Genomic DNA, 24,421 nt, shown 5'->3' on the forward strand with positions numbered 1-24,421 from the left:
CTGTATGTCATTCACCATAGAAACAAATATATTTAGACATTGCAAAACAAACTAAAAGGGACAAAAATATTAAACAGTTTCACGGGATAATTTTAAATGGTCTGATTGTCTTGTCCCTGTACGTCACGATGATCGGGACACTCCCCTGACTGATAACCGCAGCTCGCAGCCCCGACTCTGGCATCAGCCGACGAGGAGAGGAGACGGAGCGAGCAGCCTGTGGCGGACGCTGGCCGGATGGTTAAATCCAACCTACAGACGATTTTGAATAGTCATTGTTTTGTAAGAGAAAAAGAAAGACCCGAGATGCCTGTTATTGAGCAGTCCAGTAATAAACCTGAAAGGTATGTCGGTGTCAGCTGTTTTAGAAAAAAAGAAAAAGCTAAATGCTAAGTTCTAAAGCTGCGGCCTAAGCAAGGTGTACTACTGTCTATTTACTGGAACGAGTGGTACAAGTCATGTATGTTGTTCACAATAACACGATTTTATATGGTAGTTGACGCTCCTAAACAGTTGTCAGGAATTTTTTTTTTATTTAACAAAAGTTTAGAAATGATATATAAACATATAATTGATATACTTCATTACAATGTTAGATATATACTGTACATTGGTAATCAGCAATTAGACAGAAGTCACGTAACGTTGTTGACAGCCATTGCTCCTATTAGCCAGCTAATGCTAACCGAATGGCTAATATATGAAACGCAACTGAAATTGTTAGCCCGATGCTAAGTGCTACATGTTAGCTGTTTGGAGCTAGATTAGCTTTGAATGTATTTTTAATCGTTAAATTAAAAAACATTTAACGCTTAAATGATTAAATTGTAATTTAGTCGCATCGTGGATACGGATAAATTTCGTCGTATTGTGCCCACGTTTGCTAACCTTTATTGGGTTATGTCATCGATGTTGTTTTTGTCGCTGCCACGATAATAATGTGTTATTCTTGATAGCTGACACAAAAACATAACACTTGCGTTAAATTGTGTAGTATGTCATAGGACTTTTGTATGAAAACACGTATACTATTATTTTATTTACTTTGTTAGTTTTATGCCAACCGACGTCGTGATGAGTCGTGTTTTATCACATCTTTCTCACATGCTCACAAGTGTTTGGACATTTTCCGAAAATCCCATTTAAGACAGATTTATTTAGCAACTGGCCAATCAGGCGAAGGTGCTATGACTATTTTCAGCAACCTTTGTCTCCACCTGATTCTGATTTGGCATCTACGGTGATCAATATTCACTTGGTTTGTGGATTATAGATGTCAGGGTTAATTAAAATGTTAACAGGGCTGATTAGCTCATTTATGTCTTTATCCGGAATCATGAGTTGTGTTTTATTAGGACGTTTTTCCTGTTCTGCGTTGAGGCGTTGTTGCTCAGGTTCTGTTCTCCCAGGATTTTTTTCAGGCGATCTGTCCAGTTCTGACGTCTTTTAAAGCTCTCGAAGGAAATTTCCACTGCACTGCGAAAGGGGGTGGCATAAAGCACTCTGAGACAGCTAATGATACACAGTGTACATTTGCTCTTAGATGGTACAGTTATTATTGTTATCATAGCTTTAACCTTGACCAATTATTCCACTGCATGTATTGATGAGTTACGTAACATTTTCATATGTCCAGTGTACATTTTCAAAATACTGTTAAAGTGTCTGCTGGTGGACATCAAATGAACATTGATTGTTTATGAAGGAATAAGTCTCAAGTTTTATAATGACTATTTCTCAATCATGCCAGCTTTATTGCCTTAAAGAATTGTTTTATTGCTCTCCGTCTGTTGGCTGAGTCAGATTGGGGTTATGTAACCACTTGTGGTACATGCCAGGGTTTTTTTAAAATTGAAATTAAGTAGTGCTTAGATACACAAGTGTGTCTGAAGGTTTGAGCTCACATTGAGTAATTAGGATTTTGTGACCGATTTCTATTCTCCAACTTTGACAGGCCAATTTTTGTTACTATTTAAGTACTATAATAAATGCAGTAAACTCTACGAATTTGGTTTAATTTTTCCCATAATAAGTTTTATGATTTTCTAAATTCCATTTATTGCAAAGTATTTACTAAAAAATACATATGCTGTTTCATAGAAAGACAACCTAAAAGTGCTTGGGTTGAATGTGTGTCTCTGTGCTTGAGTCCCTTGAATAAAAGCTGTTTGTCTGAAGCAGAGATGAGCGTTCCCTGAGTGGGTCACATCAAACGTATGTGACCCTTTTCCACAAGCAACACAGTTCAGTTCTGCTCTTCACAGTTTGGGCGGTTTTCCATTACAGTCAACGGCTCTAGTGGGTGGGGTGATCATGTAGTTGAGCGGTCCCACAGTCAGAAGAGTAGCGCGATGTGATCTGTGTGCAACACAAGGCAAAAATAGTGCAAGTCAAAGCTAATTTTAATGTCTGCCATTGTCCTTAAAATGCCAAATCTGCTTGGCCACAGTAGTGTGTTTACAAGCAGCAGGTCAGATTATTGTAAGGCAGTCACTGTTGAGATGCTATGATATTGACTAGAGGTCATGTCTTGCTCCCCATGTGAAAATCTCTAAAGTAGGACTTTTGAAATTCAGCCTCATGTAAAAAAAAAATGTGACAAGTGCAACTAACAGTCTCTGGTGGGTTTTCTCCCTAGAGAATGTAGATGCTTACCTTAATTCTCAGATTTTCCAAAGGTTGTAAACATTGTGTAAAGTCAGCAAGTTCTCTAACAAACCGAGGTTGAAAGGTCAAACGGATAAAAGAAGCACCATGACTTTTGCTCTGTCCCTAATTTCTATTATCTGCATATATGTCAGAAAGAGTAGTTTCCTCTTTTTTTTCTTTTAAAACCTTATGTCCCTGAATGTTCTCTAACTTCATTTTTAAACACATCGTTGTTATGGAAAATAGCTAACCTTAAATCTTTCCTCAATGACAGCATTCCACATGAGAGTTGTTATGTCTGGTGTGTTCACTGGCAGGGGGAAATACGAATTTGAGTTTCTGAACGGCCAATCTCTGGTCAAGGCCAATCAAGATTAAAATGTTATTTTGGCCAAAAGCTGATTCTTGTTTTTCTTTCCCATCTCCACCTTAGATGGTTGCTCCTACTGGCCTCTTAATAACAACCGCAAATGTTTTTGTCAAATGAGTTTTTCTTATTCAAACAGAAAAAGATAGAAAGAAGCTGGAAAAGATACATTGATCATGTATATGTCAATATGATTACAACCTTGGTCTTAAATGTGCTAACACTACCATGTGAGAGTATTATGGTTGGAATAATCTTCTAATCTGACTGAGTCGAACTCTTATCTTAAAACCTTCAGTGTCTCAAATGATATTTTATAAAATCTGATATTGCGTTGTAACATTGTCAGCCATGAGAATGGGTGTTTGCTGGTTTTAACACACCTACTCCAGACATAGCACAGCTGTGACATTTGTGTTAGAGAGCATCTTTTTGGTGCTGCTAATGGATCTCGTTCCTAATAGGACCAGATTGATCTTCACGAACAGTGGAAAATGAATGTGGTAACAGAAGCATTAGTGCTGAAAGCCAAGCTGAGTCAAAGAGCCGGGTGGTATTTTTCCATATGTTGAAAAATGGAGCGACCTGTTTAGTCAAAGGATAAAGTAGGCCGATGACGTTTTCTCTTTTGAAAACGTCATCCCTTGACAGTTTCTGGAATAAACTGAATGTACCTCAGGAAAAATGGCAAAATGCAGGTTGGTTTGGTGGAGTTGGTATTTGTTTTTATAGTTATTGGGAAAAATTAAAAAAAGTATGGAAATATGTTTGTTTTCTACAGGAAATCTAGATAAAAAAGTAGGTAATTTAGTATAGGCTTTTGTCTTTTATCATTGATTTGCCACAAGTCCTTTTTGACCTCAGCGGTTTGTTTCTAAGTGCCTGAGAAGCTCTAGATAAGGGAGCTTGTCTGCAGCTTTTTAGGTGGCTTTAAGTGACGGTTTAACCTGGACGTTTAGATCCAAAAACTGGAGACTTAAAGCCTTCAAATAATTAGCTTACAATTTTAGACATGCAGCAACACATTTACGTGTTAGACATTTTAAAATTGAGTTGATCAAATTCAGCCCAACTGTCTAAAAACAGTGAAATGGGCTTTTATAACAGGATTTATGGAACATGCAGATAAGTCCCCGCTGCTGTTTACTAGAGGATACAACATTTATATTAAAAACATGTTAAGTGTAACAAAAACAACTTTGACTACCCAAAGTGTGAAATTTTAAAATGAATTTGTAGGAACCCTGAAGTTAGGCTTGTTGGATGAGCCTAGCAGTTAGTTTCAATAGATGGAAAAGGTCATTCAAGGCTAAAGAAATATATTCAGTTTGCAGTTAATATTTCACTGAAAGGTGACTCACTTAACTGGGAACTTTTATTTTTAATTAGTCATCACATAAGTGGCAGTCTAACATAAACCAACTTCCTGTCTGGGATGTTAATGTGCTTGTTTCAAATTTCACGAGTCACCATATAGAAATGCGTGTCTCTTTTGAAAAGCACAGTCACTGATTGAACTCTGTCTGCCACGTGTTGCCTGGTGTTTATTAACTTAAGTTAAGCAAATGTTTTACAGTTGTATATCTCTCTGTTGTGCAATGAACACAAAACCTCTTATCTGCATGGCAAGTTTGGTTTGTGAGCATCTGAATACTTCACTTACGATGGCTCCGTCTTTGTGTGCGTCTGTGTCACTCTCCAGTATCTCCAGTCCTAGGAGGTGCTCCCACTGTTGCAGTAACCCGTGTCCGGGGCCTCTGTGGTGCTCCTGATGCCCCTCTCCCACCCCTGAAGATCCCAGGTGGGCGAGGGAATGACCAGCGGGATCGCAATCTTTCAGCTACGCTATTCTACTCTGTACGTGGAACAAGTTTTATTTTTTTCTTTTTTTTTCTTTTCAGGCAGTCTTTTCCTTTTGTGGCGTCTCATCTTTATTTCTCTCCATAGGATGCTCATTTGTTGGTTCTTGAAGAGTCTCCCCCTGCAAACAGCAGAGTGCGTTTCTTGCTCTTTGAGCCCCGCCGCACCGAAGGCAAACATTGTGTCTGGAGGGCTGCGCTAAAGGGGGGAAACCTTTATGTTGAAATCCCTTCTGGAGCTCTGCCTGAAGGCAGCAAAGACAGGTCAGGAGGAGCAGATGCATCTTTTTCTGCGACTGTGCAGGAACTCGGTTATTCTCCAACAAATTAAATAGAAGTGACGTTGATCTTTGCTTAAGCTGATTGGTTCTATTGTTTTAGTCTGTGACCAAAGTCAGGCCTTTACTGTTTGCTTTTCTGTTTGTACTGTACTAACATAAATATAAAATGGGTTATGTGCAAAGAAGTACTTCACCAAAATAGATTTGGATAATTATTAGTAATATGTGCTGTTTTCAGTCATAAACCTATATTAGGAGTATTGTGATTACCTCAGAGTTCTTAATCCTTTAATAATTGTTATTTTTTCCAACAGTTTTGCACTTTTGCTGGAATTTGCAGAAGAACAGCTACAGGCTGATCATGTTTTCATCTGCTTTCACAAGAACCGTGACGACAGAGGTGAGATGATATCTGTGTGGCTCTGGTTTAACTAATAACTATTGCTTAATAATAAACCACTTCGGCTCACAGCCGCAGAACCACTTTTTAAAAATAATGTACAGAAATACTAAAATATATTTTGTTATCAGTTTAAACACATTTTGTTTGTAATATAAAACTTATTTTTCTGGTTTTCCTATGTTTAAAATGAAATGTTTTCTGTTTATATAAAAAGTAAATGTTAAATTTAATGTTTCTCTTCATTAAATGTGGGATAAGTCCACTAAGTCCAATTTGATGCTTCCCAAAAGTGGGAGCAAATCAGTTGCTGCTTGATGTAGATTAGGTCATAAAAAGTACTTGAATTTTGTTAAAATTAATTTTAATAACCAAATGTAGCTTTTGCTGTACAACAAAATTTTCTTTTTTCTGTTTCTAAAGCTGTTGAATTATTTCTACGCGTCCTCCGTGTTGTGTTTTATGTACTTTTACTCTGAGCGTTTTATATGTTTCTAAGTGTTGACGCTGTATTGAGGTCATACTAACAAATGTCTCTTCCCTCGCCGTTTCTCCTCAGCATCCTTGCTGCGTACGTTCAGTTTCCTGGGCTTTGAGATTGTTAGACCGGGTCATCCTCTCGTCCCCTCCCGACCTGACGCTTTCTTCATGGCTTACAGCATCGAGCGAGACTCCTCCGATGACGAATAAAATAACGCTGAGCAGTTACAAATGTTTGTTCCTATTTCAATCAACACCAACATCAGTCCTGAAAATGAGTACATTGTAGTCATTAAGTGTGGTTGAGGTTGGTGGATTTTCTTTTGCCTTTACCTACTGCGTGCTGTGTTTCAGTAAAAGTTGCACTAGAGTTAAGATGTTGAATAGAGCAGGAATGTAAAGCAGAAAGCCTGCATGATATCCGGGCATTACATCCTCACCACCGTTTAATAATGTTCTTGTCCATCCTAACCCTGATTCCTGAATATCTCCACAGTATATTTAAGATAAATTGAAATCGTACTCATGTAAGTAGATGTTTTCATAGTAATTATCAGTTGATTTTTATGATTTGTTTTCCTGTTTAGTAATTTTTAAAATGTGTGCATGGTTTTAGTTTGCTTTGATCCACTTGGTAGAGATCTGCATGTTGTAACGACTAAATAAAAGTGCTCACCTTGACGTGTGGTCGGCTGAGTAATGTCGGTGAAAGCTTGACAAAATCAAGGTTTTTAGGTGATGCAGAGCAATGTGTGGGATCAAATTTACAGATGGGGGAGTTTATCATGTGGATATTATTGTTTTGTAATGTGAAACTTGAAGGAAGACATTTTAGACATGTAAAAAAAGTAATTTGGGGTTAAATGTAGTATAATATGCTGTACAGTGCTGACCGAAAGGTTCTATACACTCATGGGCATGAAGCCCATCATTTTGAGCTTTGAATGCTTCTCTTTACATTTCTTTCAGATTGGCAAGGTTTGCATGCAGGTTTTTTTTTATATTTGTACTACACTAATAGTTTAAATGTCCTTTAGCATACTGCAGAGAAAGCCAACTCTCTGTATAGTCAAACCTCTGGCTGGACATTTAACAATTCTTCACAACAGAAATGGTAGTTAATTTAAATCGATTGGTTTCCTGGTAGAGACCTGACTATCAAGGCATAAAATATTCACAGGCTTAATCATAAGGCTGATTTGTCCAGAACCGAGTTTGGAGTGGATGAATTTCAAGGTAGTCTTCATATTTTTCATGTCATGCTTGACCGGTACATTGTGCTTCGATTTGAAAGCAAGGAGCAGTAATGTCCAAGCGTCTTCTTAAGCTGAGGTGAATGTACCATTTATTACTATGTCAAAATTTTCAGCTAGAATTATACTAGAAGCTTGATGGTTACAAAAAGTGTGTTTGCTTCTTTACATATTTTGTGGAGAGGTGTGCATGTGTTCAACCCTGTGTAATTTAGATGAAACACTAATTTAAATGTATTCATCATATACTTTGTTTTTTAGATCTGTATTACAATTTGACCCTGTGTGCTTAAAAAAATACAAAGTTCAAATGCATAATTGAAATAAAACAGAGTACTGGCCAGCACTGTATAGTTAACCATAATTTCTGTTTTAATTCACTGAAAAGGTTCTGCAGCTACATTCAGGGAGGTGAAGCAGTGTTCTTGCTTTGCATTGTAGCAGCATTTCTGTTGGTTTATTGATAAGTGCAAATTAGATATTAAATACATGAGATCACTAACAGGCTTGCTCGGGGACAGATCTCATCTTTTTGATGTTTATTTTGACAAATTAAACATTTTATCAGACCAGTTTACATCAATATGAACAGAGGAGCTAAAGGAAGGATGAACCTCTCTGAAAGTATTTTGTCCTCTGCTCCTGATGGATTATAAAAATATCTTGCTAAATTCAGCTCAGGATGTTGGAAAGCTGCATAGCTGCACCCATGACCGTTTCAGAATCAGTAAATGGCAGATACTTCAGACACATGCAGTCCTCCCAGTCCACACCAGACTGATCCTGGATCAGTCCCACCTCTGCCAGCTTCATCACCAGCAGGGCTCGCTTGACAGTCAGCCAGTTCTGCACAGCCGTGAGCGACAAGGAGCCTCTGTGGTTGGATATGGAGACCCGTGGCCCCCACAGGAGCACCTGCAGCATGGCTATTATGTCTGTCATCTGGGGACCGCTCTCACTCTGAAGCAGAGAGGACAAATGAAGAAGCCCTGTTCGGTATACAGACAGAGTAGGGTCTTTGTGAGCTTCTTGTGGGCGCAGGCAGAACTGAATTAGGGCTCCCATTTGGCATTTAATGGAGGTCAGAGCCTGAGGGGCCAAAGCAGCAGACTGTGGTGTCACTAGCACACGAGGACAGCCATATTTCCTCCATAACTCCTGCACCCAACCTATTTGACCATCCTGTTCCAGCACATCTCTCCCTTTCCATCTCTGCCTGCCGGGCCAGACCAGAAGGATCTCTCTGGGTCTGAGCTCAGCTGCAGCAGCACTGTTGCTGTGCAGGTGGTGTGAACCCATTAGGACCTGCAGCACCAGAACACACACCTGTCTGTTGTAATTCTGACAGTCGCTGGGCTGCACCAAGCAGCTGTCCTGAACAAAGTCCTCCAGGGTGGCGTGCGGCAGATCACGTTCCACGCTCACACAGTGTCCTCTCTGAAGGAGAGAGTTAACTGTGAGAGACGTCATGCTGGGACAACAAGGCGCTTTCTCGTTGCTGCCTCCGTCTGGTGGATCAGGAGCCCTGCAGTCTGACTCTCCAGTGGTGGAAAGATCTTGCGTTGCGTTGGTTTCGCTTTCCTTATCAATGCTTGGTTGAAAATAAGCGATGGCATCTTGCACATTCGCGTGCAGGTTTTCTTTGTTACGAGTCAATGGAGCGTTCTTCGTCCCTTTGCATGCCTACACAAAAAATAACAGAACAATATGCACTCATTGCATCAAAGTGTTTTGCAATTCTGTGATAAATGTGACACAAAGAGGTCTGTAGCTGCAGCTGGTGTAACTGTTGAAAGGAAGTTATGTTGGCACCACAATGAGTAGAACATTTGCAAATGTTGATAAAGATCAAGATTGGTTTTAACACAACGTGCTTTGTATTTCAGACCTAACATGCTATGAAAAATATAAAATCAGAAAAGACCACATATGAAATAAGAGATGTGCAATATTACCCTCAAACCAAGAACCCTCCCTGGGAACTTTGGGCTCTGGAGGCTGTAGTAGGTCTTGCCTCCGATCTTCTTTGGCTTGCTACCCTCACACAGCAGGAAATCCTGAGGCTCATATGAGTCGCATTCTTTTTCTTTCACCTTTAGGATGCTGCGCTCCTCAACGCTCTGAGCCATGCTTCGAAGGAAGAGCAGCTGACGATGCTGAATCCTCCCTGAGACAACACGCTGGTCCTCAAAGCTCCCAAAGACGGAGGCTAGGTGTTCATCTGGGGTATCAAAGGACAGCTGGGACAGGGGCTGCAAGGGAATAGGGCTTCTTCTGGCTGGTTTCAAGTCTTGAGTCTCCTCATGCATAGAAGTATCAGGTATCGGTGCCATCATGTAGAGGGGGTTGTCAAAGTTCTGAGGATGTCTTTGCAGAGGAGAGAGTGGAGAGAGGGAACAGTATGCAGGTGGCTCAATGCCGGGAAGAGAGAGGGCGCGGGTCAGCTTCTTCTTTGGAACAGGAGGTGGTGTGCCATCGGAGAAGAATCTCGTCTGGTGTTTGAACGGATCTGGGCAGTACAATGAGAAGGAACCTTAGATCTAAACAAGAATATAAGAGGAAACAGACTGGATTTAAGAGTCACAAATGCTCAAAATAGTTGTACAATCGGGGGGGGAAATACAAGTTGCGGTGACATTTTTCCAACTTCACTTTAGACAATCAGCGAGGAGCGAACTAGCGGATATTAATTTACAGTGCAGCTGCTGCCATCTCTTTCTGTGCCTTTTTGCTCCTTCCTTTCTTTATCAGGTCAAAATGTTTTCCCTGTGTTTTCCTGTGTGTCCATAGTGTTTCATGTAATTCTGTGGACATCTATGGTTTGATATGTGTGAATGAATTGTTATTGACATTTGATGAAAATTTCCCATTCATCTTTTTTTTTTGTTTATTTGTTTCACTGAAAAGCCTACTCTAATCTGACACACATCTTTTCCCGGTCACGCCTCCCAACCTTAACAACAACCTGCTACATAAATAGTAGTGTCTAAAGGACGTTATGACCCCGTGACCCCAGGTCGTCCGTTTGCTGCAGTTCCTTATAAATCAACATGTTTCGTCATTATTGCTCTGACAATGAAGTACTTTTTTCTTGTACTAACCACCTGACCTAACGTACATACTTTCTGTCTTTAATGATAAGTTCTCTTGTCTTTCCCATCTTGAAGAATGAATGGGAAATAAGCCTCTGTGACATTTAATATTTGTACCTCAGTGAAGAACTAAATAATATGTGGATTCAAGTTTAAAAGACAGCTTATGACAGCAAGTAAACACGCTTGTAGTTACATTTATTAGTAATATTATTAGTGCTACTATTAGAAACAAAAGTGATTATGTTAAATGCAATAGTTTCTTAGCTTTTGTCCACCCCTGAATAAATGTGACCAATGAAAAAGTTGCATTTTTACTAGATTTTTTGGGTGATCACACTTTAATTAAAGATTCATTTATTTTAGAGCTTTATACACACATTTTTCTGGAGCACCATTAAACATGTAAGGCACCCACCTATTTACCTAACATGGCCTTATTTCAGAAGAGACTATTTCTATTTTAGGACTTAAAACACAGGAAGCTCTTGTGGTAGAAAATTGTAAAAAGAAATTACCACTGGCCAATCTTTTTTTTTTTACTAAGTATTTTATTACCTCAATTTAAAGAATATGTGAGCACTAACATTTTCAGTTTGAACTTACCACAGTATTTTTATTATGTGTTTCACCTCGTATTTTAACTTATTTGGGGTTTTATTATTATGACCCGAATTTCCTGCAATGTAATTTTACTCTGAAGCTCTCTTGGAATTTACAGAAAGTAAAAGTCATATAGGGCTGCTTCCTCTCTCTGCTTCTCACGAACTGAAAGACGAACTGAGAGGAGTGAACCACTCCTCCTGTTTGTTCCCCTCATCAACACCAGTCGCCAATTCAGCGTAGAACTGAAATCCTACACAAAGTGACGAGTTACAAGCCGGAGGTTTGCAGTCCTACCGTAGCGCTGGTGGATGGGACACTGGGCTGCATGACAGTCGGTGGGCTCTGAGAAGACATCGCTGTATGCAAAGCTGGGATGTTGAAACCCAGCAGGGCTGAAAACAGAGTCTGACTCCACACTGGAACGTCTGAAGGAATTCACAGAATAGTTCACCCATAAAGCATGCATATGTGCAGAACCGTCCTCTGCAGAAATAGTCTGATTTTGCAGAATATTGGGGGGGGGGGGGGGGTTTCTACATGTAAGAACATGCACTGCAAAATACTTGAACATACAATGACAAATGATCTGTGAAAATATAACTATTATAAAATATATATTTTTTCATTTTTTCAAAGAAAATCTAATTAATGAGAGTCTAAGTACTTTTGCCTTACCTGTGTTGTTTGACAGGCAGTCTTGGAGGCTGATCCTTCTCTCTGCTACCAGAAGCAGACGCCATCAGGAACTTAAGCTTTAACACCTTAATCCTTTCCCTTCACCTCAGCAGCATCTCCTTCCTCTGACTTCTAGCACACTAGAAGCTCAGGAGGTCAACTCACCGTCTCTTTTAAAGGCTTCCTATCTGCCTCAGTTTCTGCTTCCTACTACTTCGTCTGAATGGTTGCGTATTTCAAAGCGGCTTGTCTTTAAAAGGTGTTGCTCGGATGTCTTACTGTGATCAGTGTCTGTCAGAGTTTGAGGTTGGCACCGGAAGAGTTGTCTCTGTACTGAGGGCAAAGCTGCTCTCAAAGCTAACCTCAACTCCGGCAGAAGGAGGAAGAGCAGTTACAACAGAGCGCCTTCACGTTGCGCTTGTTTCTGTCTGTTTCTCCCAGGTGCAGCTCACCGGTGTTCATACTAAGTTCATGTAATGTTACAAAACTAGTTTTACAGGTTTTTGCATCAACTTCATATGCTTCTATGATCTTTTTCAACTGATCAAGTATTAAACTAGGACAGCATGCAGTTTGTAGCACCTTGAATCCCAGCCTTCGGGCTTTATGGTGCCTCTCTCCAGTAAGAGGCCATCACATAGCAATATAGAGGCACTCAAAACAAATAACAATGTAACTTTTTTAATAGCCAGATTCCCCTGGTGCTTATGGGAAGAACATGCAAACTCCAAGCAGATATAGCTCAGGCCAGTATTCAAACCTACGACTTCCTTGCTGCAAGGCACCACATCGGTAATCGGCGATTGCCCAGAAAATTGCGATCGGTGCACCCTTAGTTTCAAGCCATGCAGCGAACTGTCAACAGCCACTAGTAAACAGAGCGAGATTAAAAGAATAAACAGCTGATTTTAGAGGCCATGTGAAGACATCCTAATAGATGAGATGACACCTGTATTCTGTCAGCGTCACATAAAACATCTTTGCACCATTTTTGCTATGTCGCCCTCTCAAATCTGAGCGAAGGAGTTATTTGAGTTAACAGGCAAGCAATATTAAGTTCTCAGGTTACAGCTGTTCTCCTGTCCCAGAATAACCGCTGATAAACATTGGTTATTTTGAAATACAAAATATGATATCAAAATATGAGACATTTCTCCTTTTTTTTTTTTTTTTGGTCGAAACTGTTTTAAGTCAGTTACTCATTTCCTATTTGAGATAATAGAAATATAAAATATCTGGTTAGAGAAACAAAAACTAACATTTTTTTTTGTTTGTTTTCATTTTTTAGCAGGCAGCTACGTCTGCGACTATCATAGGTCTAGACTTTAGGAGGCACTTTTTCTTCTATTCACCTTGACTTGCCTCTAAATTGAAAGTTATGTCAAATGCAGAGCCAAGTCTCCATGTGGACTGAAACATAAACGAAACAAGCTATCAGTTGGAAAGATAACAAGGATGTTAATTTTCTAAAAATTAATAAAAATCCAGTCAGCCTACTTCTGAAATTTAAATCATTTTAACAACAAATCTCACTGTATTTAAGCCATAATTAACAAATGACAGTAAATCCTGTAAAGTGAGAACAAGCACAGGGCAACATATCTTTTTCTTTTTTCATATCTGTCTCTCATCCTTTATCATCATCCTCAACTCACAGCAAACTGACGTGTTGCCTGGTGACAGGTTAGCACCAGTATTGTGTGAGAATTTGCAATGACATGTAGCCTAAATGGTGATTTAATAGACCCAAACCGGCCGCATTGCTCTCTGAGAACAAGGTGTACAGAAGAGACAACACTTTCTAATGTCACGACAGCTACATGGTGGTTTTACATTTAAGTGTCTGCTTACAGAAACATGAATAGAATGGGTATTTTTTTCTATTTCTTAGCCAGATATATTTTCTAAATACCTTAAATTGGTAAATAACTACAATAAAATTGAATAGTAGCTTATTATTACTAGTTGTTTTGTTTTTTTTTTGCATATCTGTCATCAGTTTCTAAGAGAAAACAAGGAGACCAACATCAGTTTACACTCTTGCATTAGGAGTCACATTTAAAAACACAGTTGTAGTCATTAAGACTAAAACAATATCAAATTGTTGGTATTTAAATCTCCCTTGTCAAAAAAAATGGATAACATTTCCATGATTCATTTTCATGTGAATTTTCACTTCCATATGAGAGCAGAAACAAAGACGTAGTTCACAAATCTGAGAATCGCTCTCAGTCACCTGTTTTACTCAACAAGAATTACGCTGCATTGTTCTGACTGACCAGAATCATGACCGTATGACCTATTCCTGTTTCCACTGAACATACTGTACTTGTCGTGTTATTTCTTTCCTCCTCCTTGGGATTAAAACAAATTCTAGTATTTGATGCTAATTATAAACATACTATGACTGATGGTTCCTTCTCTCTGTCTGGATATCATCTGTACACAAAAGCTGTCTGCAAAGTTAAAGCAGTTGTTTTTCTGCTTAAGTATTCTTACTGCATCTGTTTTTTTTTTCACTTGTTTATACAATGTTGGGTAAATTGTATTACTAGTATTATCAAATATTCGTTGTATTATGTAGCCTTGTAGTTACATTTAGATAATGTTTAATTATATGCTTTTTCTCTTTTTCTTTTCTTTTAAGTAATGTTTCTGTGTGTTAAATAACTTTGATTCCTTCCTGTGACTTCCTTGAGAAAGCCAGCAGTGAAGCCTGGGAGATAGCGGAGACAACTCTTCTAGCAGAGTTTATTGCCCAGCAATAAACTCTGCTCTCCTGTGTGATATACAACTTGTCCTACTCAACGCCGGCCGTGTCTGGTACTCGACTGGAGCAGAAGGATTTAGAGTGTAGATAACATGTGTTTAGTTAGTGATTGTCATTTAGCACTGCAACTAAAATGCTTTGACCCCACCCCTTAGAGTTGCAGTGCTCCCTATGATAGGGACTCTGAAAGCAATAAAATAGAGGAGCAGGCATATGTGTTTTCAGAGCGGTTGGAGATTTGTAACTGAAAGCACATCTCTGTCTGCCAGTGTTGTAGTACTCGAAAACGGTCTTGGTCTCGAGACCGGTCTTAAGACCATTTTTTGATAGTCTCGGTCTTGTCTCGGACTTGATACACTCTGGTCTTGGTCTTGTCTTGGTCTCGGGTTAGGTGGTCTTGAACACAACACTGCTGTCTGCTCTCCTCGCGAGTACAAAAGAATCTAACTCTCTTGTCTTTCCTGTGTTTGTTTAAATTGTCTCTAATAGGTATTTAGACCTGACAACAATCAAAGAAAAATGTGAAATTTCAGTTTCCTCCAGCTATCTTATTTCATGCACGCCTTTATTGCACAGCAGTGTCTCTTTTTAATGGTCTTTCTTGCATAGTAGTTTACTTTGCTGCTGCAACAATGTGAAAAAGTGCCAAAAAAAGTCATATTTTCATCCCTTGCACAGTGGACCCATAGTATTTGGCACATACTAAAAAAAAACTAAAGAAAGACTTGAAACTTTGCAATTTTGACAGAATTTTCATTTTTTTTTGGAAGGGAAACGTTTTACACATAAGATACATTTTAATAAACTCAAAAGTCCAAACAGAAAACTTGTGGTTGAAGCTCAAGGAGTGCTTCCAATCTCTAAGATTTGGGGTTCATCGCCAAAAATAAAATGTAATTAATGAATAAATACATTTTCAGTTGCTATTTACATGAGCAAAAATAATTTTTTCATCTTTTTTAAAGAAAATGTATTAAAACATACATACATTTTTTTAAAACTTCTTTTATATTGTTTTTCTTGTTGTTTGAGCAATTCCTGTCTCATTTCCTAGAAACAAATTTCCTGGTTGAATGAAAAAAAGTTTATATTTAACTCCACCTGAGGTATGAATATTAATGGACTCAAAGCCACCATTTTATTGTGGATTTGTAGAGGCTCCGTATTTGTTTTTGCTGCATAATGAATCTGTTTTCTGAATTTGCTCTACCTGATTACTAGAAGGCTCTCAAAAATTAAACATCCATTATTTTTCCATTCATGGCTCACTGCCTACTCCTGCTTTTGTAAATGCTTTAGAGGCTGAATTTCATTAAAGCCGAAACCCTTAATTACCTAGAAGCACTCAGGAGAAATCTTTTACATCACGCAAATAAACAAACCACATAGTAGCGAGATTATAAATTTAAATTCGTCTGCATCCAATGTTGAAGGAGCAGCTCCATCGCAGTTTGCGTCACAGTGCCATTTATCCTCCACATTTCAGTGTGTGGGAGGCAGATGGATGCATCAAGTGACCAACATTAGGACCCTCTTCAGCAAACCTCTTCAGCCGTTAAAGGGGCAGGTCTGGTTTCTCTGAACACATCACTGAAGCGTGACGGTGGAAACTCTTAACATGAATTTAACACTGATACAACACTGGCCTGAAGATTGGCCATTTAAAATCAGGGCATCAAACTATAAATCCAGTCAGATTTATACAGCAATACAGAATCCTAGTGTTTTGATTTCTTTCTTTTTTAATGAACCATTATTTTACAGGTGTAGAATAATTACGCAACATATATCATCAATGAATTTACAAAACAAGAACTGAATTGAATTTGCAGGGAATTTTCTCTCCTCCATCAGGGTCAAAATTAAATATACATACTCAAATATACACAAACATTCCCGCTAATACTTGGTCAAATGTCCTGTAGAAAAGCACAGAGAAACTAAAAAAGGTTTGTTGCTGCTTGAAGCTTGTTGTTTTTGTAGTCATCAACACGCTCTTGGCATTTTTTGTGGAAGGATATTCAACCACTATCCTTGAATTCAAACATAGTCAACAAATTTTCCTAAGGTCAGAGGTTTGGGGAGAGCTTTTTATAGTTAATGTTAACCTAATTTCCCCATTTCAAAACCTATTCGGATGAGTGTTTTTTGATTGTTGTCCTTTCTGGAGCACTCACTTGTATTTATGTACAAATTTTTTGACCCAAACATTCATTCACCGTTGAAAGTAAATTGATAAATATGTTCACAAAAAAACAGGAGAGTATTTGGAAGTGTGAACATGATTTAAACTCACAAGCATGGTGATGGATGTATCATGCTGAGGGAGTGTTTCAGTGCCAGTGGTAGTGGTTCATTGCACATTGATGAAGGATGATCACAATAGACGATTATCTCTTAATTAAACAAACTATTTCAAATTTGGACTCAATTGACCAGAAATGTTTGTCGGACTCAATTATTCATGCAGTATTTTACATTTTACAGCTACAGGAAACACATATTCTAATCAAATGCATACTTTAAACCAGCTCACACAGTTGACATAAATGACATTGAAAGTCAAACTTCTTTTGTTAGTGTGTTACATTAAATGTTTCTTTATGATGTGATAGAAGCGTCGTTTTAGCTTATCTGGTGGCTTCGGTGTAGAGGACGAAGAACTTGAGGCGCTTGGGGAAGCGTGCGGCTCTCCTTGCAGCAAACTCTCTCCAGACTGGGAGTCAGGGAAGTCTTTAGACAGCTTCTTCTTGGCTCCTAACAGGTGAGAACAGTTCCCTTTGACGACCTCTGCGTTGGATCCTGAAGCACAAATGGCACTGGAAGCCTTGCTGTCACTGTTTAGGCGGTGCGATCCAGCCTGACAGAGCAGTGCCTCCTCACTCGCCATCTGTGGGCTCTGGCTTAAAGTCACAAAGCCGTACGGTGTGGTGACCTTGGTGAGGTGGGGCAGGGAGAGAGCGGCCTTACTTGCCGGGTCCAGGCAGTAAAGGGTGCTTTTGTTGGAGGGAGGAAATGGTGCATCCCGCTGAAGGAAAGATCTCCTCTTGGCTAAAGGGTCTGAAAGACACCGCTCAGCTTTACGGCCTGACAGCAGCAAACTGGAGCAGGAGGAGGATGAAGATGAAGAGGCGTTAGCCCCACAGCTCCTTAATTCTCCTTCTGACTCTGCTTCATTGTCCTGTGCCTCCTTGTCCAGTGACCAAAAACTGGTCTGTACTGACAGACTTGGTATGGTGAACTGTGGGATGCTATCAGGTGTCAGGATGTTGGCAAAGATGTTTTCACGGCTTGTTTGTGAGTCTGTAGAGCATCCAAACGACTTTGCACTGCCGGTGGCCCACAGCAGGGCCCGGATCCCCGCACTGCTGCCGCTGTGCCTCCTGGTTGTGGAGAGATCATCCGAAGCTTTGCTTCCACTGCAGATAGCACCAAAACTGAATGTTCTTGTCACTGGTTGCTTATCCATTTTGTAAGAGTCTTCCACTGCCAGTGCGCAGGTTTGATTGTAGTTTGACAAAAGGCGGGGCAACAGGAGGCTTTTATATTCATCTAGTTGCACCTGTTTGTTTTTTTTTTCTTCAAACGCATAAAAGGACACGGAGACGTGACAGAAACTCCAGCCGGAAATGGCTACCAATTAGAGAGCTGCACTTGAATGGAAGCACAGTTAAGGATTTGTTTCTCAAAGCTCTTCAGATGCAAAGTAGCAACAAGAGCAGGGACAGCATCTGTCTGCCGCTTGAGGCCTGAAGCAGTAATCTGATATTATACCACAACACTTTTCCCTTGTTATAAACGTTTCAGGGTTAGTTTTCATTATCAATGAAGGATTAATCAAGTGGAGTTTAAAAAATGTGTTATTTTGATAGAAACCAAATAGTCCCATACAGAATAATATATGGCTTTTTAAAATATTGTTTCCAAGTGTAGATTAATAAATGTATCTACTGTACTTTATGGGTGTTTTGCTAAAATATAAGTTGGCGTTTGGGTGGATATAGATGTAAATGTATATAACTGTTGTTCATTCGGTGTGAAACAAACCACATGAACAGCAGTTGCAAAATGCTTGTAAAAATATCCTTCCCTAATCTAAATGTCTACATCACTTCCTTTTCTAAGTTTGTACACTGCCATACTAGATAAATGCTCTTAGCTGAGCAATACAGGGCTCTACCGCTGTGATGTTTGACTGACATCATGATGTTTCTTATCTGAAATGCTGTTGTAGTTTTAAACCAGATGTGACAGGGTGGGAACCCTTTGAAAAATTCCACTTTTTGTCTTATTTGTCCACATGTATATATTTATTTTATTTTTTAGGCAAATGTGAGCTGTGCCTTTGTTTTATTTTTGGGTATTTTACAGTATCTGTTAATAGACAGAAAAGAAGGTATCCGAACATTTGCTAAGCATTGTGTGTATTAATGCGGGTTTCCTTTAAATGATAAAAGAGCAAACATGAAGGTTTAGCATTTTAATCCTCGGTTTTAGAGTCCACACATTTGGCCCACATTCCGCCCCTCTGATGTGCGTTAATTAGCTAGACACGTCTATTGGTTTGTGCCGATTACACCAGGTGCGTTTGTCTGTGCTCATTGGCCACATCGACGTAACAGAAAAATACATTTTAGGCCCCAAACCTCTCAGTGACATTCATGAGCGTCTCTCCCTCACTGCAGACCCGGCAGGTCCAGGCTTTATCCATCAGTACCATGACTTGTGAAACCTCCGGGGACGCTGTGGCGCAGCCTGAGAAGTCTGAGGTGAGGATAAACTCTGAAAAACGCCGCGGCCATGTGTCTGTGATCAGTCTGTTTGTTCGGCGCGTCTCACCGTCTGTGTCTCCACCTGTAGGCCAAAGTGGTGAGGAGAGACGGCGTGTTTCGCTCTGTTGTGCGCAGCCTCCTCTGGCCTTTCAGCGTCGTTGTAAGTTTTTGTTTCAAAACCAACATGGAGTGAAACTTCCTCAGGCGTGGACTAACTCTGTGCACGACTGCAGGTAAGGGCCTTCCGCGGAATTGTGTGGGCGCCTCAGCAGAAAAGCCTTTCCTGTCCCGTGATTTCCAGCCCGGCACGTCACAGCCTCACTGGCCATAAGCGCCTCTCCCGGCTCACCCGGCTGGTGCTGCGGATCCTGCCCTTCTGGGCGCAGGCCGCCCTGGGCTACCCGGTGTCCCGCAGCATTGGGCTTTTATTGTCCCCAGGTAAGTGACCTAGGGTTGTTTTCTCGTTAAAGCGTGGACGTCCGGCTCCAGTCCTGCCAGTTTTAATTGAGTTTCTGCTCAAACAGAGTGGACTCAAATTGTCAAACTACCTCCTCAGCATGTCAAAATTCTGCATAGGCTTTAAATTTAAGAATAAAATGTTTTTTTTCTTTTTAAATGGAAAGAATAAAAAATACCCATTGAAGATGTAACCCAACATATTTTAAATGCTATGCTGAAGTTGGAATTTAATTCTTACCTTTACATTTTGTTGTTTATATATGGCCAAAACTGCATGTTGAAGACCCCTGATCTACAACAAATCTGTTTTTAGAGATTGCAGTTTTCATGCTTTTAAAAATTATTTAGCTCCTAAAGGTTCACATGAAATGCCAAGTTTATCAAGGAAAGAAATTAAATTCTTAAGTGCAAGAACCTTGGCTTGCACTGTGTTCTCGATTAGTGGCTCTATATATTTTTATTACAATTTTTAACTTCATTCCAGTATTAGCCAGCTGGGGCTTATGGCTCTATCTTGCACTGATGGGTCCACAAAGACACTTGGAAAGAGTCCACTCATTCATTATCTGTACAATATAAAGCTTGTTACAATTGGTAAAATTTTATTTTTTTCAGTTTGCATGTATTAAAGTATGAAATGTGTATAATGGAATCTGTCTGAAATGGGTATCTTGCTGGAGAAGCTGCTTTAATCTCATGCAATGACTAATTTACTTGCACTTGAAGGCAAATTAGCTTTAAATCGTTGCTTTACTCAACCAGTATATTCATGAGTGGAGTTTCATCTACCTGTGATGAGATGCTATGGATTATTGTAGCTGGTTCTGCATGTTCTCTAAACAGAAGTCAGTGTCTCTCCTACTAAACCATGTGGAAAAGGCAACAAGAGAAAAATTGATGAGCTTGACGACGATGAGGAGGAGGATGACCCATTCTGGGTGGTTGCGCTTTCTGAGAAACTTCCAGATGATGACTCAAATGATCCTGACTATGAGGTTTGTTTATATGATCTTTCCTTAATTGACATGTCAGGCCAGTTGGTATTGGTGTGTTGCCTTGTATGTTGCTGATCAAACATGATTTGATGATTGCAGTCTGACTTTTGTAGAAATCTGAGCCCTTTGCTTAAAGTGGGTTGAATGCCAAAAAAGCCAGACACTAGCTGACTACCACAATTGGACACCTACATTAGCTGGTGTTCTTGACTAGCTTAAATCTAAGTCCTCTAAATAACCTGACTCTATTCTAAAGTTATTCAGCTATTTGTAAATGATGGTTATATTGACCTTTAAGGGGTTTGTCTTTCTCCCCTCAGCCCACTGCAGAAAAGACAGACAGTGAGGAATTTGCCTCAGAAAACGATACAGAAAGTGATCTTGAGATTTCAGGAAGGGGTGTCGTTATTGAGGATGTGAACACGGTGAGATGACTTGCAGTCTCATTGAGTGACATCGTTTAAGGAGTTTACTTTATCTGTCTGCTTTATTTGCAGGATGTTGCTGTGCCCATGCCTTCTGAGGGGTCTACAGCTGTTTAATCTTTTCATATGCTGTGATTTTTTTTTGTATATATATATATATATTTGGTAATTCAATAAAACTATTTTGCTCTAACATTGTGGCTGCTTTACCACTAGATGGCAGTATTGTGTTTTCAAAGCTTCATGTTGAGGTACTATTGCAAATGTGGTGTGTTCTGTTAAATGAGTCTAGGGTTTTATTTTTGTTTCCCTCTGAAACTCTGTGCAATGTGCCTCAACTAGATCAAGTTTCACGAAAGGAAAACTGTTTAAAGTTTAGCAACGCAGATTTCAAAAATGCATAAACTGCCTGTATTTATCTGTAGAGAGGTTCCAATCATGTGGTCCTTTTTGTCTAGAGTCCAACCTTTTCTTCCTGCAGAGTAAAACCTCCTGTTCAACAGGAGGTGCAGCATGCTGTATTTATGGGAAGGGGAATGTCACTGAAAAGCCTCTTTAAAGCTGTCAAACCCAAGCAACCCAGTTATCAGCACTTGCACTATGCATAGTCTTATGCTGTGGTCCATTAAACTCTAAGCTGGATTTTAATCACACCTGAGGTAATGATGCTCTAGTAGCTCATGGTTCTGCCCAAGCACTGTTTGCAGTACCCTTCAAACATTTTAAGCTTTACTTTCCATGAACTTTAGTTGTGGGTGCTATAACATTTTTAGACATGCCCCTTTGTCTTGTAGCAACACCCAATCTTACTCCTGAGGCACAAGGTGAGCCTTGCAGGTTGTAACCGGGTTAGTCAAAGTTGCTTCCAGTGAAAAATTAGACTTCAGAGGGTGGTCCAGGTTTTGACAACTGGAATGCAAAGTTCTTGGTTTTTGGAGAAACTGGTCCACATCTACAATACTTCACAGTGGACAGAAGTTGCTTTCCCAATCTTGTTTTTCATGCTAAACCGACCTGAGTGTTTGCTGCCGACCTGACTAAAACAGATCCAGCAGTATTTAGCAGACCTCACATGATTACAGTAGGACAGCTATTTTTGATCAAATTTCAAAACAGTTGTAGATGCAATTAATGGCTATGGAGACCCGGGGAGTTGATGTGGGTCCTTACTCAGGTCAGAGGCTAAAGCTGAACGTGTCACTTAACTAGCTTTCCCAGGTTTGGAGAAGGTCATTGACCAAAGTTCCTATACTTGAAAAATAACATACTCGTATGGGGTTTAAAAACATTTAGCTACTGCAATAAATATTTCAAAGTGATTATGCACATCTTTACCTGGAATGTGAATAAACGTAGCTGACACCAAAAGTTGTGACTACAACAATCTTAAAATGACAAGAGTTTGTGAAATGCAACTAGAGAAGGATGAGCCTGTCTCTTAATGGTGCAAAAAGGGAATAGGCTGTCTTCATTTGTAGCAGGAGCTACAGGGAGAAACTGAAAAGCCAACACTGCTCACATCCTCTGCAAACTTTCAGTTTCATTTAATTTGACTGCACAGCTGTTCTGCAGGGGTTCACGTTAATTTGTCTACACCGTGCAGCTCTGAATGAAGCATAATATGGCAAAAAATAAGCAGTAATTTGGTAAGCATCACGATCCAGCTGCTTTCAATTAATTCCTGGAAGCCTTTAAGCGTACTTTGTGGCTTCCTGTTTTCTATCCCCCTCTGAGATCTAGTTCACCTCCAGATGCTTGGGTGAAAAAGGCAGGCATACTAAGAGGACATTGGTATGAAATAAATGCCTGTATGTGTGTTGTAGAGAGGAGCAGCTGCAGTGAGAGCAGGATACAGAGGAGGAACTGATGGTCTCTGGGGGTTCTCATGGCTGTCTGAACGTTTGAAGGGTAGCCTGCTCAGCAGAGGCAGTGGTGGAGAGCATCAACCTCCATCTTCTGTGTTTGTAGTCAGCTGGAGACCATCTTTTAAAGCTTGAAGCTTTGTTTTTCACTTTGAAAACAATACATGTGAGGAACAACAATCGTTCTAAATGTGCTGCAGCAAAGGAAAAATAAGACTGGCAGAGAATGAGACGGTGCACAGGGATTTGTTGAGATGATCAATTCAGATGCAGGGTGACATTTGCCGTTATTGTGCCATGCTAAAGTATTTATACACCAAATTTTGCATTAATGTGAAGTGAAAGCCAAAGGACACATGGTTGAAAAGATGAGTTATTTTATTTTTTTTAACAAATAAAAATGTGAGGAGTCTCCTGCTGTTGTATTCGCTAAGTCCTGCAGTTACAGCTCCGAGTGTTTTAGGGAGTCTCTCCACAAGCTTTGCAAAGCTTTTCCTCATTTTTGCATAGCTGGCATTTGGTTCATGCTTGTTCTTCTGCTGAGTGATTTATCCTTTTCAAGTTTTCCTGCAACATTTTCACAGGTTCTGCAGATTTGTCTTTATTTAGTTCAATTTATTTTTGCCTCAACTCTGATCAGTTTCCATCACAACATGATGCTTGTAGTAGGTCAAAAATTTGCTTTTCTTTGTATCACCTGGTCAGATCAACTTCTTTCACATGTTTGTGGCAAACAAGTCTTCTTTTGGTTTTTTTAGCAATGCTTTTCTTCTCTTCTGAAGACCAGATTTGGGAACTGCACGACTTATGTCATTCCCCCCGACGCTCCCTCACATGAATTGTAGATCTCTGCAGCTCCTGCAGAGTTGCTGTGAACCTCTTGGTTGCTTCTTTGTTTTTTGCTCCCATCATCAAACCTGTCAGTAGTTTGTGGATGTGCCAGAATAACAAGAAATGTAACAGCTGTGTACAAACACAGAACAGCTGCGTCACACACAGGTGGATTGTATTCCTAAATTAGGTGGCTTCTGAAAGAAATTGGTTGCACTGAATGTCAAATTAGTGGACTTTTTTCAGATTTTTAATTGTAAAAATGATGTATTGTTTTCTTTCCCTTTCCTAATTATACACTACTCTGTAAAGGTCTCACATAAAATCCTTCTAAAATCCAGTAATGATAGCGGTTGCAACATCCCAGTAAGTACAAAGTGCTTAGAAATACTTTTGCAAAGCATTGGATAAACAACAAACAGCACTTTCTTGTGATGCTACACGGTTATATTTTTGGACCTCTTACCTGATCTATGTGAGCAGCACCAGAGTTGATGGAGTGCAGATGGTTATAAAACCTTCCTGACACCAACAAATGCACACCTAGAGGCACAGCGCTGCAGAGCCACAGCCAGGACTTTGTGACATCGGCGTATTGTCACCTCAAATGGATAGCGGCAGTTGCCGGCTGCTCCCCGGCCCACG

At 39.8% G+C, this 24,421-nt stretch overlaps 3 protein-coding genes across 3 annotated transcripts; 2 read left to right on the top strand and 1 right to left on the bottom strand.

The window, feature by feature from the left end:
• Positions 1-162: 162 nt before the first annotated feature.
• Positions 163-6,717, top strand: oaz1a (ornithine decarboxylase antizyme 1a). The gene is given in 6 exon segments (XM_032571900.1): positions 163-344; positions 4,719-4,785; positions 4,787-4,873; positions 4,964-5,139; positions 5,471-5,556; positions 6,116-6,717. Coding segments are annotated over 6 exon segments (654 nt in total). The 5' UTR covers positions 163-237; the 3' UTR covers positions 6,247-6,717.
• A 1,085-nt stretch (positions 6,718-7,802) lies between these two features.
• On the bottom strand, positions 7,803-12,603 carry LOC116725680 (inactive tyrosine-protein kinase PEAK1). Its single transcript, XM_032571898.1, has 4 exons — positions 11,663-12,603; positions 11,282-11,412; positions 9,245-9,798; positions 7,803-8,972 (listed from the first exon to the last, which is right to left on the bottom strand). Exons 1-4 carry the CDS (start codon positions 11,725-11,727, stop codon positions 7,962-7,964), a joined length of 1,761 nt encoding a protein of 586 aa, XP_032427789.1. The 5' UTR covers positions 11,728-12,603; the 3' UTR covers positions 7,803-7,961.
• A 6,396-nt stretch (positions 12,604-18,999) lies between these two features.
• org (oogenesis-related gene) lies at positions 19,000-21,276 on the top strand. Its single transcript, XM_032571899.1, has 6 exons — positions 19,000-19,201; positions 19,293-19,364; positions 19,438-19,642; positions 20,507-20,658; positions 20,979-21,083; positions 21,156-21,276. The coding sequence occupies exons 1-6, from the start codon at positions 19,094-19,096 to the stop codon at positions 21,198-21,200; spliced, it is 687 nt and encodes a 228-aa protein (XP_032427790.1). The 5' UTR covers positions 19,000-19,093; the 3' UTR covers positions 21,201-21,276.
• The last annotated feature ends 3,145 nt before the right edge of the window (positions 21,277-24,421 follow it).

The sequence above is a fragment of the Xiphophorus hellerii genome, chromosome 9 (genome assembly GCF_003331165.1).
Source record: "Xiphophorus hellerii strain 12219 chromosome 9, Xiphophorus_hellerii-4.1, whole genome shotgun sequence".
In the NCBI taxonomy this organism is placed as follows: Eukaryota; Metazoa; Chordata; class Actinopteri; order Cyprinodontiformes; family Poeciliidae; genus Xiphophorus; species Xiphophorus hellerii.